The sequence below is a fragment of the Lepidochelys olivacea genome, assembly GCF_965140295.1.
Source record: "Lepidochelys olivacea isolate rLepOli2 genome assembly, chromosome: 2".
Lineage (NCBI taxonomy): Eukaryota > Metazoa > Chordata > Testudines > Cheloniidae > Lepidochelys > Lepidochelys olivacea.
In genome coordinates this window covers 157987865-158003809 of record NC_140412.1, presented here as the reverse complement: position 1 = coordinate 158003809, position 15945 = coordinate 157987865, and the positions used below count along the sequence as shown (strand labels likewise).

Sequence of the window (15945 nt, the reverse complement as noted above, 5' to 3'; positions counted from 1 at the left end):
CTGACATTAGACTTACCGGTCTATAATTGCCTGGATCACCTCTGGAGTCCTTCTTAAATATTGGCATTATATTAGCTATCTTCCAGTCATTGGGTACAGTAGCTGATTTAAAGGACAGGTTACAAACCATAGTTCCACAATTTCACATTTGAGTTCTTTCAGAACTCTTGGGTGAATGCCATCTGGTCCTGGGGACTTGTTACTGTTAAGTTTCTCAATTCCAAAACCTCCTCTAGTGACACTTCAATCTGTGATGATTCCTCAGATTTGTCACCTACAAAAGATGGCTCAGGTTTGGGAATCTCCCTAACATCTGCAGCCGTGAAGACTGAAATAAAGAATTCATTTAGTTTCTCTGCGATGACTTTATCGTCTTTAAGTGCTCCTTTTGTATCTCAATCGTCCAGGGGCCCCACTGGTTGTTTAGCAGGCTTCCTGCTTCTGATATACTTAAAAAACATTTTGTTATTGCCTTTTGAGTTTTTGGCTAGCTGTTCTTCAAACTCCTTTTTGGCTTTTCATATTACATTTTCACATTTAATTTGGCAGTGTGGCTGAGTTTCCCCTTTTTTTCCCCCTGTTCTCTTTTGTTCTCTTTGTTTCTTCTTTCCTCTCCCCACAGTTCTTCCTGTGTCTCAGTCCCATTCACAAGGGCTCCGAAATTCCCTTCCCCATTCTTCTTTCTTCCTTTCTCCAGGAGCCCCCTCCAGTTTCACTTAACATGTGTTGGGCCTGTCTGTGGGAACAGTCAGACAGCTCCTTGCAGGACTGGGGATTGGGAACAGGGAAAAGGGCCTAAGGGAGGCTCTAAATTATATTGGCTAGAATGGTCACTCCTCCAGCTGGAGATGGCTAGAGTGTTGCACACTTGAGCCCCATCCTCTTCCACTGTGGCCACAGCCACGGTCCATCTCAGGAATGCTGCTTATGGGTTTTTTTCTGTCCAATGTCCTGTATAAAAAAAAAAAAATTGTAAATGGGCTTTTTACCAGTTCTGTGCCATCCAACGATTCCCTGATGTCAGGAGAATCCCTAAGTGCCCTGTTAGGGTGGCTCTCCATCCCATTGGCACTGTCACTATGGTGCAAAGGGGTAAGAGTTGGAGTCCAGGATCTGGCCCGTGAAGTAGAGATGCCAACATTTCCAAGTAGACAGAAGACTGGATCCTGTACTCCTCAAACACTTAAACCTCTTGCTGATTGCATGAAAAGCAGAATCAGGACCATAATAGCAAGCAATATCAGTCCTTACATGAAAGTTTTTTCTCATTAAGTATTAGTGTCACTCTTCAGTTGCATACAGACCAACACATCATAAATGAAAACTCAGAAATACAAATCACTAGAATAGGAGGTGACTAAGGCATATTAGAGTTTATTTTTTAAGTTGTATTAGTTCAAATAAATTCATTTGGGCAGGGTATTTTCTTTGTGATTGGGGCAGGTGCTTATATCTACTGGCATTTGCAGGGACCCCAAGGACATCCTGGACTTGATGGAATGGTTGGCCCTCCTGGAAAGAAAGGAGAAAAAGTAAGTTTAAAATCTAAGGGCTCAGTTCTGCGTAAAATCTTTGTCGCTTCTGAGCTGCAGGAAGCCCTGAATAGTTTACTGAATCCAGCTCCTAATGCTTGGTAAAACGTCTGAAATGGATGTTTGAACAACCTTATAATGTCCTGTTGCATCTAGTCCTATTTTATTCAATAGATAATGTACAACAATTCCATGTAATTCATCCACAGAAAGGCAGAGTAATAATTGGGTTTTTGCAAGTAAAGTACATGGGGCAGGTGAAATCCACCCCTCCAGCCAAGAGTGGCCTATAGCTGCAGCACAGCTCCCTGCTGCAGATTTTCCGCTGCATTTTTGTGGGGCGCTAGATCACTGGAACTACTTAATTGTGGATTCTATAGTCCATTCTCATCTTCACCTTCTGCCCTGGCCTATGTGAGGGCAGGTGTAAACCACCTATATGGTGCCAATGTTGCCTACATTTGCAATTTTGTCATGAGTGTTGCAGTATTTGGTGTTTTCTTAAAGGTGGTGCTCCTGGAGCAGAGGTGGGCAAACTACGGCCCATGGGCCACATCTGGCCCGCGGTTCCATCCTGCCCGGGCCCTGAGCTCCAGGACAGGGAGGCTAGCCCCTGGCCCCTTCCCCGCTGTCTCCCTTCCCCTGCAGCCTCAGCGCGCCATGCCGCCAGCGCTCTGGCCCGCCACTCCTGCTGGGCAGTGCAGGCAGTGTGGCTGGCTCCAGCCAGGTGGTGGGGCTGCAAGCTCCCGCTGCTCTGAGCAGCATGGTAAAGGGGCAGGAAGGGGTTGGATAAGGGGCAGCAGGTCCCGGAGGGAAGTCAGGGGACGGGAGCAGGGGGCGATTGGATGGGGTGGAGGTTATGGGGGGTCAGTCAGGGGATGGGGAACAGGGGGCATTGGATAGGCGTGGGAATCCCAGGGGAGCTGTCAGGGGGTGGGGGTATGGATGGGGGCGGGGCAGTCAGAGGACAGGGAGCGGGGCGGGTGGGGGGTGTTGGATAGGGGCTGGGGTCCCGGGGGACAGTTAGGGGCGGAGGTCCCGGGAGGGTGGGTCATGGGACAAGGAGTGTTGGATGGGTCGGGGATTCTGAGGAGGGCAGTCAGGGGGCAGGGAATGGGAGGGGCGGATAGGGGGTGGTGGCCAGGCTGTTTGGGGAGGCACAGACTTCCCTACTTGGCCCTCTGCACAGTTTCGCAACGCCAATGTGGCTCTCAGGCCAAAACATTTGCCCACCCCTGTCCTGGAGTCAAGTGATTGCATGAGAATCTCTGTTTTCATTAAAATCAAGTAAGTTTCTGTCCCTTATTGTTGCAGAGAAAATCTGGAAAATGGGACCTAAGTGCACCATAAAGGCTCAAAAAACAGAAGGCAAAGAAAAAGAACCCCAATATTTTCTTTAAAAAATCTCAGGATATTTAAGCCAGTCTCATGATTTTGTTGAGGCTGAATCATGAGTTTTGAATATTTAGGGTTGGCAATACTGTGGTACACATGGGGTGCTCTGGCCCCCTTTGTGTGGCTACTCCAGTAATCCCCACACCAAGCCAACATGGACCAGAGAGAGTTAAAATAAGTTCCTTGTTCCAGAGCTCAGGCATCTTTGGCTTGATCTTGTGTTCTTTGTAGTCAATGGCAAAGTTCCGGTTGACTTCAGTAGGGCAAGATCAGTTCCTGTGGGAGGGTCCTGAGAAGAATAAAGATGCCTGGTTACAGTAAATTAAATTAACCTGCACCTCAGATTGTTGGGTGAAAGTCTGGAGGGGAGAGGGGTTACTTGGAAGAATGCCATTTTCATTCAGAGCACGTTCCTCAGAAAGAGGGATAAAGCCAGTTGGCTTGTCTTTCGGAGCCTATTTTCCTCACTGTATGAATTTGATAAGAATTAAATTATAAATGAAGCTCTCTGCCCGCTACAGTTGCTCAAAGAACAGTCAGTGCACAGCAGCAGCAGCATCAAGTCTGCCAAATCCATTCCCATCTGTCGAGAGTAGTTTTACATGCTTCCTGTCATTCCTTTTTCTAACAACTCATTCTTTATTTGTCTGCTGTTGTTTTATCATTGGTGCTTACTCTATCGGTTGAGTGCTCATATGTCAAAATGCCCATTGTCTGTTTGTGTAGGGCCTATAGTATTTGGCCAGACATTATATGTATTGCTATTAACTCAGCGATTTTTTCCATTCACACTAACTGTTTTCATACTCTGGGTTTCTGCCTATTCTGTAAACTGAATAGGAAGAGAACGGCAGGGAAAAGAGATGGAGTGTGAGAGAGGCTTCAGCAAAAGCTGAGTGCGGGAGAAGAACAGATGGATGTCAATCCATTGTAGAGTACATAGGCAGGCTGACATTTGCAGCGTCTGACCTGTGCCATTCAGAGAACACCGAATACAGGAACTCTGCTTGTGTATTAAGGTTCCTATATCCCTTGTCAAACAGAGATCTGTCACAGATCGTGTGTGTATCAGAAAATCAGGTTGCTAGATTACCACAGTGGAACCATAAAAACATCTGTAGCAGTGTTAACACTCTGTGACTGGGCCATACTAACAATTTGATTGGGATCAAATCCTGCTCCCATTGCATTCAATGAGAATGTTCCCATTGACTTCAATGGGGTGAGGATTTCACCCTTGATATTTGATTCTGTGTGGTCCAAACCTCTAAAACCTGCTGCAATAATCAAAATACTAGATTGCTTCCTGTCTACAAACCACGCTGGAAGTGCTAGTCATTTGCAGATGTAACTACTCAACTGAAGGTTGTTTTTTTTAACCAGCAGCTTTAATGATTATTATAAACCAGCATTGTGACCTCAGTAAATTCAACAACAAAGATATTCACTGAAACCTGAATTAAGCAGAACATGTATCTGTGTTCTCTATGCCTAAATCATTTAATCCTGCTCAATTAACTGGCACTGGTTTTATTTTACAGGGTGATCAAGGTCTACCTGGTGCAGTTGGCCCAAAGGTAAAAAGATCAAACTTTGTTTATTTTGAAGTATAGCATAACAACATCCTTCAGGTATAGTGTGTCACCCATAGTTTGGCATTGTATTCTGCCTATCAAAAGTTTCCTGAAAACAGTTGAAAGAAAGCAAAGATAAAGCAGATTAACAAAATGAAAATATTTGTAATATTTCAATATTTTTTTGCCCAGGGCTTGAGAATCAGGGGACCTGGGTTCTGTTCCCAGCTCTGACTACTGATGTGCTTTGTTGGGGCAAATGACTTCAGCTCTCATTGTCTCCATTTCCCATTTATAAAATGAGGCAAAACCTACATCACAAGGATGTTGCAAATCTTAATTCAATAATTTTTGAAAAGTGCTTTGAGATCCTTGGGTGGAAGAAGTCCAGAAGATTATTATTCTGCAGCCTAATTAAATCAGTGAACATAATTTTCAGTCAGACAAATCCTGTAATTATATCTACTTGTTATAAATGTTCAGTAAAATCATATGTTGTTGCCCTTTTGCTTTAGGGAGATGCTGGAGATATTGGATCACCAGGCCCAGAAGGCCAGGCAGGTGCTGATGGGCAGCCTGGAAAGCCTGGGCCTCAAGGACCACCAGGACCACCGGGGCCACCTGGCCCAGGCTATGGGTTTGGATTTGAGGTGCTCTTCTACTAAAAGAGTTAATTGTATATACAAAGTTATTGGTTTCAATGGAAGGACAGCATACTCATTAACACTTTTCATGTCTAACTAACTTTAAGACAAATTTGATCAAACTGAATACTGTCTATAAAGTTTCTCTTCAGGTTTACTTTATTTTCTCCCAATCTACAGATAAGTTGTTTGCTGTTTTTTATCTCTGTGGAACTTAGCCCTCTATTTGGCAGTAATTATTGTTCATTGGTAATTGCTTTCTTTAACTTACTTTTATATAGGTTTCAGAGTAACAGCCGTGTTAGTCTGTATTCGCAAAAAGAAAAGGAGGACTTGTGGCACCTTAGAGACTAACCAATTTATTTGAGCATAAGCTTTCGTGAGCTACAGCTCACTTCATCGGATGTATAAATATTCAGTGATCTTATAATATAGTATAATAAATAAATATAAGTAATAATATATATAAATATATAAATATAAATAAATAATATTTAAGTATAATAAATAAATATAAATATATAAATATTCAGTGATCTTAATACCAACATCAGAATTGTTGTTGTGCTATAAGCTAAAGCTCTTATCACACAATTTTCACAACCACTTTAGTAGTTTATTTTAGTGTGTAAATAATTTATAGTGTAGACTTAAATATATGATGACAGCTGCTGTTGTGCATTAAACCTGAGCTTCGGGTTCTGCTTTAACGTGCCAGTTTTCACATGCTATCATTTTAGAGGCCATAAGTTTGGTATAGGTGGGTCAGTTATGCAAGCCTAAAAGACACAAAATGCAGAAATTTGGTAGTGATCTCATGCAGTGTAATCCTGAATAGGAACATTTTCTCACAAAACCAAACAAATGAAAATTGAGACATTACATTTTATTCATGCATATAGTGCCTCCTCTGTTTTAAAATTTGAACTCACCTAGGGCTCAGTTCAGTCCTTTATCTGAAAACAGTTCATAGTGCAGAAAAATATCTGAATCTCAGCACTGTGAGTGAAACACACTGAGGTAAATTCTGTCTTCCCTTTCTGGCAGACTTGGGGTAGAGGATCAGGCTGTGGTAGGGTTTTAAACATCCATATTTTTGCTAAGGTTAAAAGGTTGGCATTTAACCTCCATCTATGCCTATGTATGGGTCACCCTCTCTCTCCCTGTTTGTTTGGCTGTTCAGTTCAAGAAAGGCTCTCTAGCTAATTTTTTTTTCTGTATAGGACATAATATACATCAGACCAGTAACCAAGATTAACTTTATACGAGGAATAAAAAATGTTTGGCTGACAATTTGCAAACATCTTAACCAGGATAGAGTGGAGACCTTTAGAACTTGTCAGTTTTATCTGAGATATATAAATGTGGTTCCCTCAGTGTTTGCATTGTTCCTTTATACTTCCCTATACTTACTCTAGGAAATACATTGAATATGCTAAATACGGAGGTTATGTCCTTATTTAAGGACAAATTCTGATACCCTTATTCATACCTTACTCCCCAAGTAATTCTATTGAAGTCAATGGAACTATTAATGGACTAAAGCGCTACTAAACCAGAATAAAGATACCAGAATCTGGCCAGTAGATATCTCAGGCAATGCATTAGTTTTTAAGGAGCACCACTGTATTTGTTACTAGGGAACCTCTTGGTTCAGGATGGGATGAGGACAGTTAGGATCCATTTGACAGGTTTCAGAGTAACAGCCGTGTTAGTCTGTATTCGCAAAAAGAAAAGGAGTACTTGTGGCACCTTAGAGACTAACCAATTTATTTGAGCATGAGCTTTCGTGAGCTACAGCTCACTTCATCGGATGCATACCGTGGAAACTGCAGCAGACTTTATATACACACAGGTATTGTTTCATATTCTCTGTGTGTATATAAAGTCTGCTGCAGTTTCCACGGTATGCATCCGATGAAGTGAGCTGTAGCTCACGAAAGCTCATGCTCAAATAAATTGGTTAGTCTCTAAGGTGCCACAAGTACTCCTTTTCTTTTTGCAGTTAGGATCCAGTTATGGCCATCCATGTTCCAAACCCCAACATAAGTCAGAGCCCCTACAGGGAGCTATGCCTTATGCCAGGTAATTAGGAACTCCAGCTGGGAACTAGGACCATCAACTCCTTGAGAGCTGGTGAAGTTTGAGAGTGCTCTGTCTCAATCCCCACATGGTCCCTGGGAAGTTGACATAGATGCCAGCTTTGCCCCTCTAGCCCAACCGAGAGGTCTCTTGTGCAGAGGGAATTTGCAGCTGGCTAATTAGGGCCAAATTTTGCCTTTTTCCTCCCCCTAAGTCTGAGTGGTGTGAAGTTGCCAGAATTGCAGGAGATAATCAGGATTGGGGCCCCATTGCATTGGCACCATACAGAGGTGTAGAAAGGGCTGGTTCCAACAACATAAATTGGCCAGCCAGCTCTGAGCTGGAATAGCAGAACTGTATTTGTTTAATCATAAGCCAGGAAGATCAGGATGATTGTCCTTTCCCCATGTCTAGCTGGAAATCCCATCTAGGAATAGACTTGCTGATCCTGCATGATCATTTTGATTCCTCCTTCTGCCATCTGAAGACAATGCTGTGCCTGTTCTCAAGTTGGTATGCCAGTTTCATTAGGGCAATGCTAGCATTTGGTTGGCAATCTGTTTATTGCCCTAAGCATGTCTCTTCTGCAAAGCACTGCTTTCAGCATTTGATAGCAACTGTTATTAATTATGTGCCAAAACTGAGCTGCACTGGGGAAAGAAAGAGACAGGGTTTGCTGGCCCTTGTGCTTGCCAAAAGAACAGTCTGTATTACAGAAGGTACCTGGTAAACCTAATAAAAACACATGAGTGTCAAAAATGACAGTGTGTTATATAAAATAGGCATTAGGCATGGTCTTCGATGGAAAAATATTGCCACAAGGAGACCAATTAAAGCGCAATGGAGGCAAGGCGAAGGAACGTGCAGCACAAGTGCATTCACCTTGGGAAGTGAGCAAACAGCTAAACAGTTCAAAGCTCATCATCTCAATAGAGATTTCATTTGATATTTGATGCCCTTTGACTTACAGTTTGTGGAAAGAAGGAAAAAAGGGCTCCGCAGCATTCAGCTTTACTTTTCTGCCCTGATGGTGTGGAGTATAAGTGAGGTAGAAACAGACTGAGAAAAAGTGTTGCAGTCTCCCCTGTTGTAAAATTGGCACGTATCTACAGAAAATGCACATTTCCTCGTAATCGAGATCTGCCCTCTGCTTCAGAGAGCCTTTCCCCATGTATGGACATTGCTGTTCTCTCAGCTCATGCTCATTTCAGTGAGCCATGTGAATCGCCTTTTGCATCCACAGTAATTGCAGGCAGGAGCCCAACGTTCAATTGTGAGAGGAAGAAATAACTTTAGTTCTTGAATCATAATTAGGCTGCTTGGCAAAATGCCTCCAGAGCCTCCTTTGCCAGAACAGATATAAATGTTTAAGCAATTTAGCTTTGAAAATTAATTACAATACACACAGCTATACAAAGCAGCATAATGCTTTGAGATAGTTAAATGACAAAACACAAATCCTACACCAGAATTTAAAGTATTACAAAGTACTCTTGAAAATGGAAAGTTGCTTTCACTCCATTCTCCTGTTTTTTTCAATGTGAAATAATGCGGAAGGTTGATAAAGTGACAAACCTATCACTCTGCGAGGTTCTCAGTTGACACAAAGGATCACTGTGCTGTTCCCACATTTGAATATAGCTCACCTCTAATACTTAGCAATGAACTGACAGAAAAATGGTTTTGGAGAAAAATTTAAAGTATATTTGTTTTTTCTTCAATGTCTTTGCTTTTTAAGATTCAAGTGAAAGTCCTGATGTAAAATGGATGTGAGGGTAAAATGTAACATTCTGTGATTCTTTCCTCTTTCACAATAGGACATGGAAGGGTCAGGGAGCATCAGTTTGTTGAGTGAACCCAGAGTTCCAGGATCAAGAGGGCCAAATGTAAGGTTTTTGGCTTGGTTTTTTATTTAGTTTTCAAAACAAACAAAAAAATCATTTGAAATATACTCCTCCCATTTTATATTCTGTCTGTCTGGAAGACTAGAAGACTTTGGGTATTTTAACTAGTTCATCCATATTATATTATTCTGAATTATGCAGAAACAGTCTATTCTTTCTGTCTTAAGAAAAATGTGGAGTAGAGGACCTCGATCTGTCTCTCACAGGTGAAATCTGGAGTGATTCTACTGGTTTTGATTGAGTAGCTCTAGATTTATGTTGCACTAAATTATCAAGGTTGTTGCCCAGAAAATCTGTATAGTTTTTATGTAATTTTTTGGGACAGTTGATTAGTTTATATATTTTCTGATCTGTTACAGTTTTAAAAGTTTATGGGGTTAAAGTGCAGTTTTTTTTTCACTACCTCGTTATCTGCTCCTTTCTGTTAGCCTTAATACATACTTTTTTCTCACCTAAACATTTCAAAAAACCCAAAACACTTCTCCTTCCTCCCTTTTTTTCCGCCAGCCCCACTATTCAAGCTGCCTAGTTATGCAACCTTGATTTTTAAATTAACAAACTTTTCAGGAGAAAGAATTATTGTGTAAAGGTCAGTGAAAGGGTCTGCTCAAAGTGTAGGAGCTGTCAAAATAAAAATAAAAAATAAAAACCCCCAAACAAACAATGTTAGGCTGTATAGAGAATGAGAGAGGAAATAATACTGAAGATGATTATAATGCCATTACTCAAATCTATGTGTGCCCACACTTAGAATACTCCTATCAGATCTGGTCATCCTGTCTCAAAAAAGAGGTATTCAAAAGAAAGGGGTACAGAGATGGGCAATAAAAAGGATTAGAGGCCAGGACAAGGTTCTGTATGAGGAGAGATTGAAAAGATTGAGAGTGCTTAGTTTAGTGCGGAGATGAATAAGAGTATACATGACAGTGAAGGATACAAAATAACGAGGAGAAGGTAAATATACCCAGTTTCATAACTCAATGTTAAAGGAACAGTCAGTGAAGTTGAAAGGCAACACATTTAAAACAGAGAAGAAAATAATCATTTTACACAATGTATAGCCAACCTGTGGAACTCACTGCCACAAGAGTGAAGTCAAAATATTGTCAGGATTCAGAGTGATTGTACATTTATACAGATAATAAAAACATCTCTAATTACATTAGCTAGGATACAATCCTTTTTTAGAATGAATGTGACACTCTTATGTATCCTGGCATAAGCCAACCTGTGACTGATTTCTCCTCTGGGTAGTTTATTCCACAACTGACCACTAATGTGTTTCCTGCACCTTCTTTGAAACATCTGGAATGTATGTATCCACTGTCCGTAACAGGATACTGAACTAGACAGACCACTGCTCTGGTCTGGAATTTCAATTTCTATGTTCTTCTTCTAACTCCCCTTGTATCTCCTATAATTTAGCTTTTACCCCCTCTATTCCATTTAAATTTGTTTTACAGAGGTCTCGAATGACCAAGTGCTGATTGTCTAAAAGCCTCTTCTTCTGTCTCATACGCCTTTATCCTTTTTACTCTGCAGCCTTTGACATTGTAGACTTCAGTATCCAGGGTCACTGTCTGCCTACTGTGACCACTTCTTGTTCATAATCTCCAAGATACAAACTCGGGGAGTTTGTGAAAACTCTTCTACTCCCTCTTCCATACCCCACAGCCTGGATTCCTTTATTTTCCAAAATTGCTTTCCTGAATTCTAATACTTTTTTGCTGTTGTGCTGTTCTGTAAACTCTGTGAATTCAAAATGAACAATTAAATGAAATTGACACAAATTCACTGTTTCACCAATGTTCAGAAGCAGACTCAGACATGCTTTCCATAGTGAAATGAAAGTAAGTCTTTAAAAGGGCAATTCAGTGCACCACCATATGTGGTACCTCAGCTATGATTGGCAGACCTGTGAAATACACCACTTGGAATGACACACTGGGTTAATGTTCTAGCCTTTCACTTTCAGAGACCTAACTATAAATTCTGAGTTGTAGGTCACATAGAATAATTAATCAGGGCATTTGTTTATATCACAAAGTCATCATATGTTTGGGCATAATAGGATGTTTCTGCTTAAAAACAGTTGAAGACTTGAAGAGTAGGGGATATTGCAGGTGGGGACTGAAGTGGATTGAGAATGCTGCACATACCTGCCCTCCCTGTGCTTGGTTTCACAGCTGTGTTAGTTGCTCAGTTTCATGAGCATTGCACCAATAAAAGCAAACACGGGACCTAGCGGTTATGTCGGCTTTTTCCCATTCTGATGTAAGCTGTAGAGTTCTGCACAGAGTTCACATCACAGACAGTTGGGTTTTTTTGGCGTATTTGAGCCAGATTCACTCTGCCTAGAGCAGGAAAGTACCAAATGCCCCTTACTGAGCCAGTCAGGGCTGGAGCATGGTATTGTTTCCTCCATCACTCTCCCTAGAATTTTTGCCAGTCTGAGCAACTCTAAAATCTATCAGGGACTCCATTGGACTGCTCTCAGTCAGGGTGCACTGATCAATGTGTTCCCAGCCACCTTGGTCATGCCTTCATTATAGCAGTGCCACCAACGATTAACGCTGTGTTACCTGGTGGAGGGAAGGTTTCTGCCATTTCCCACCACCACAGCTGCCCTCTTTGCAGATTTTGCTCCTGTGCATTCCCTCTGTCCGAAGCCAGCATAACTTTGGGGGAAGGGACCTGGCCCCCCAGCCTAGAGAGATTGCTGAATGCTGGAGCCAACACTGTGTTAGGGGCCAGTTTTAAAAGCCAGGGGCTGAAATGATCTGATGCTTCACTGATGATGCTGAAACATCACTTGACCCAGGTTTCATTTTAAGAGAGTGCATCATCTCTTTATATTCTGTTTTAAACAATAAGAGTAGCCAAAACTATCGTATTTCAAAAATAAAAGCCGCAGCCAGACAGCTGAAATAAGCAAGCAGCCAAACTTGCCCCTTCTGAATTGTCTACATGACACCTTTACTCTGAGTTGCTTTCGGTGCAGGTGCTATTTCCAAGTTAGTCTGCTGTAGCCAACAGATAACATGTTTTATTGATTTTGAACAAAACTCTGAAAGTTTGCTTTCCCTGTTGTCCACATTTGCTTTCCTTGCCTTGGGTCAATAAAGCAGACACCAGATTTCAGATATATGCCATTATTGCAGAAAAGCTTTGCCATCGTGAGCTACTTACATCCTATAAAACCCCTAGAGGTTTCTGCCTGTGTTAAAAAGAAGATTGTCTGCTTCTAAGAGGATTTTAATTAAAACAAGCTATTAGGAGGTACATTGGGTTTGTTTGTACTTCATCTGTTCTGTCACAATCTCTTTAGATGGGATTGTAATTTCTGAAAGAGACATTGAACAAAAGATTCATATTATCATTTTGTGTGTAATTTATAGCAATAATTATAAAACAGTGACAATCTGCTGTATAGTTTATATAAATCTTTAATTCAACCTTGTATTAAGAAATTGGTAGTTCTGTTTAAAGCGGTGGTGCCAAGTATATGTGGTGAAGAGGGCTGAATTCTGTTTTTAATTATAGTCCGTGGGCTGGGCTATAATTTTAGGGCTCTCTACTCTTCCCTCCCACGCCCAATATTAAAGGTTGAATATAGCTTTTATGTAGTACTTAAATATTTAATTAGGGTTGTCGATTAATCGCAGTTAACTCATGCAATTATCTCAAAAAATTAATTGCAATTAATCGCAGTTTTAATCATACTGTTAAACAATAGAATACTAATTGAAATGTATTAAATATTTTGGATGTTTTTCTACATTTTCATATATATTGTATTCTGTGTTGTAATTGAAATCAAAGTGTATGTTATTTTTTATGACAAATATTTGTACTGTAAAAATGATAAACAAAAGAAATAGTATTTTTCAATTCACCTCATACAAGTTGTGTAGTGCAATCTCTTTGTCATGAAATTGCAACTTACAAATGTAGATTTTTTTTTTTTTTGTTACATAACTGCACTCAAAACAAAACAATGTAAAACTTGTCTGAGGGTTTGGCTGAACAAGAAGTAGGACTGAGTAGACTTGCAGGCTCCAAAATTTTACCTTGTTTTATTTGTGAATGCAAGTTTTTTTACATAATTCTACATTTGCAAGTTCAACTTTCATGATAAAGAGATTGCACTACAGTACTTGTATTAGGTGAATTGAAAAATACAATTTCTTTTATGTTTTTACAGTGCAAATACTTGTAATCAAAAATAAATATAAAGTGAGCACTGAACACTTTGTATTCCGTGTTGTAATTGAAATCACTATATTTGAAAATGTAGAAAACATGCGAAAATATTTAAATAAATGGTGTTCTATTATTGTTTAACAGTGCGATTAATCACAATGTTTTTAATCGCTTGACAGCCCTATATTTAATTGTTCAGTGCCTTATCATATTCAACTTCACTTTCTTCACTCTGACCCCTTCTCCATTGTATCTGCTCAAACGATCAACAGTGGGACAGTTAATGTTGACATCCAAGTGTCATCATTGGGCTGTAGAGCTGACACCCCATTGAGATTAAGAGGCAGGGGAGTTCACGCCTCTGAGTCATTGTTTCAGTCTGTCTGCAGACTCAGAAACACAGCACTGCATTGGTTATACCTGCAAGGGCAGCTCTGCATTCAGAACGTTAACAAAAGCAGCTGTATCTGTAAATGTTAAGTCAGAGAACCCTCTCTCTCCCAAGTGTCTCAGGATACTATCCCCAGTTCTATGTGACTCTGTGAGATTTCACTCCACCTCAAGTACATTCCACAGCCTTTTGTAAGAACGTGAGCTTTGACTGTCACTCAGTCACTAGCTGGAAGTAGGTGTTACTCAAAAACTCCTTGGGTTTGACTTCCTGCCATATGTCTGTAAATCTGGTTTAAGGAGAACATAACCGTATTTTAATCTGTTCTATTCAGAAGGAACTTCTTTTGAGACAGTAGATGATCTAGTGTGGATCAGGACTGTATTGTAAAGCATACATGAACAGGAACTGAGTTAGGGCTGTGCTGGCAACCTTAACTTGATCATTTCCTGACTTTTGCGTGTCTCACTTTGCAACCTTGGAATTCTTTTGTATTTAATTTTGTGCATTCTTGACAAAGGAAAATGAAACAACAAAGACTTTGTGTTATGTTTATCTATTTGCTAGACACCAGTGGAAAGCTCTGTAATGCATAATATGTGCAGTCGGTGAGAAAAGTACTCCTGCCTTATTTCATGGACTCCTTTCTATGGGCTTATCTACACTTGAAATCCTACAGTATCACAGCTGCACTGCCTACGCTGACGGGAGGGGTTCTTCCCTCAGGGCAAGTCTACATTAGAAACTTGCATCGGCACCTACACTTGCACTCTAGAGCTTCTGGTGAAGATGCTCTAAGCCGATGGGAGAGAGCTCTCCCATCGGTTTCATAACTCCAGCTCCATGAGAGGAGATAGCTATGTCATCAGGAAAGGCTCTCCTGAGCTGTCCACACCAGCACTTAGGTCGGTATAACTATGTCACTCAGGGGGGTGGATTATTCACACCCCTGAGTAATGTAGTTATACTGATGTAGTTCTGTAGTGTAGACCAGGGCTCAGCGTAGCTAATCCAGCTCTCCACGAGGTGGTAGCTAGGTTGATGGAAGAATTATTCCTTCTACACTATGAGTTAGGTTTGCTTAACTATGCTGCTCTGGGAGTGGATTTTTCACACCCCTGTTGGAAGTAGTTAAATCAACTTAATTTTTTAGTGTAGACCAGGCCTCTTTCAAATGGAAGAAGGCTGCACTCTTTTGGCACCAATACTTATCGCACTGGAGAAGGCAGTGCAATCTCACTAACTCAAGAGAAACTACCTAGGAACTTTCCTAATCTTAGTCCAGGTCTATACAAGAAAATTAGATCATATAACTACATCCAACAGGGGTGTGAAAAATGCACACCCTTCAGTGACACAGTTAAACCAACCTAATCCATGGTGTAGACAGCACTCGGTCTATGGGAGAATTCTCCTTTCAACCTAGCTATCGCCTCTCGGGGAGGTGGATTACCTGCACTGACAAGAGAACCCCTCCCCTTGGCGTAGGTAGTGTCTTCATGAAGCACTAATTGGGTGCAGATGCACTGCTGCTGGGGTATTTTTAAAAGTAGACCTGCCCTAAGCTTTCAGAGACAGCAAAAACAAACAACCAATGGCAGTTTAAGTGGTTGCATTACAAAAATTTAGTGCATATGCATAAAGTAGGGTTTTTTAAATGTTTATAATGTTGACAAATCATAAGCAGTTTTCACCAGAACACCAAAAGTCACCTCTGCAAGATAGGGAATACTGTCACTTCCTGCCAAATTTTACATTTTACCATCTAACACCACTTCCAGCCCCGGGCTGCTCAAAAAAAGGGTCACAAAGATATGTTTTATAATAGGGAAAGTATATTTCTTTTTATTCTCCCCAATCTTAAAAATGGCAACATCATTTTGATTTAAACTTTTCAAAAATACTGCTCCCAGGCTGAGAACATACCTCCAGAATTTCAGCCAGTTAGGTAAGTGATTGAAAAAAATTATAAGCAACTCCTTAGAATGGAAACACTTGGGCAACTTTAAATATAACTATCACTATATACTCTGCCTATTACAAGAAAATATTAAACAGATAGACTTCAAAATTTCTTTAAAAAATTTGCATTTTAATTCTTTCTGTTGAAACTGCTACTAAAAGACTTTTCCATGGTTGTGATTGTTAGCTTGTTTGTTACTGAGAAAAAATTAATATGAAATTATATATTGATATATCAGTAAACTCAGAATACTTTGT

The 15945-nt window shown here is 40.5% G+C and overlaps 1 protein-coding gene across 8 annotated transcripts in view; it reads left to right on the top strand.

Moving 5' to 3' along the window:
• COL15A1 (collagen type XV alpha 1 chain) overlaps positions 1 to 15945 on the top strand; it is a 275266-nt gene that overhangs the window by 178297 nt on the left and 81024 nt on the right. For all 8 annotated transcript variants that reach the window (XM_084618725.1, XM_084618722.1, XM_084618723.1 and 5 more), the window contains 4 exons: positions 1470 to 1532; positions 4469 to 4504; positions 5017 to 5151; positions 9045 to 9113. In XM_084618725.1, the coding sequence (XP_084474851.1) occupies positions 1470 to 1532; positions 4469 to 4504; positions 5017 to 5151; positions 9045 to 9113 (303 nt within the window). The remainder of the gene's footprint in view (positions 1 to 1469; positions 1533 to 4468; positions 4505 to 5016; positions 5152 to 9044; positions 9114 to 15945) is intronic.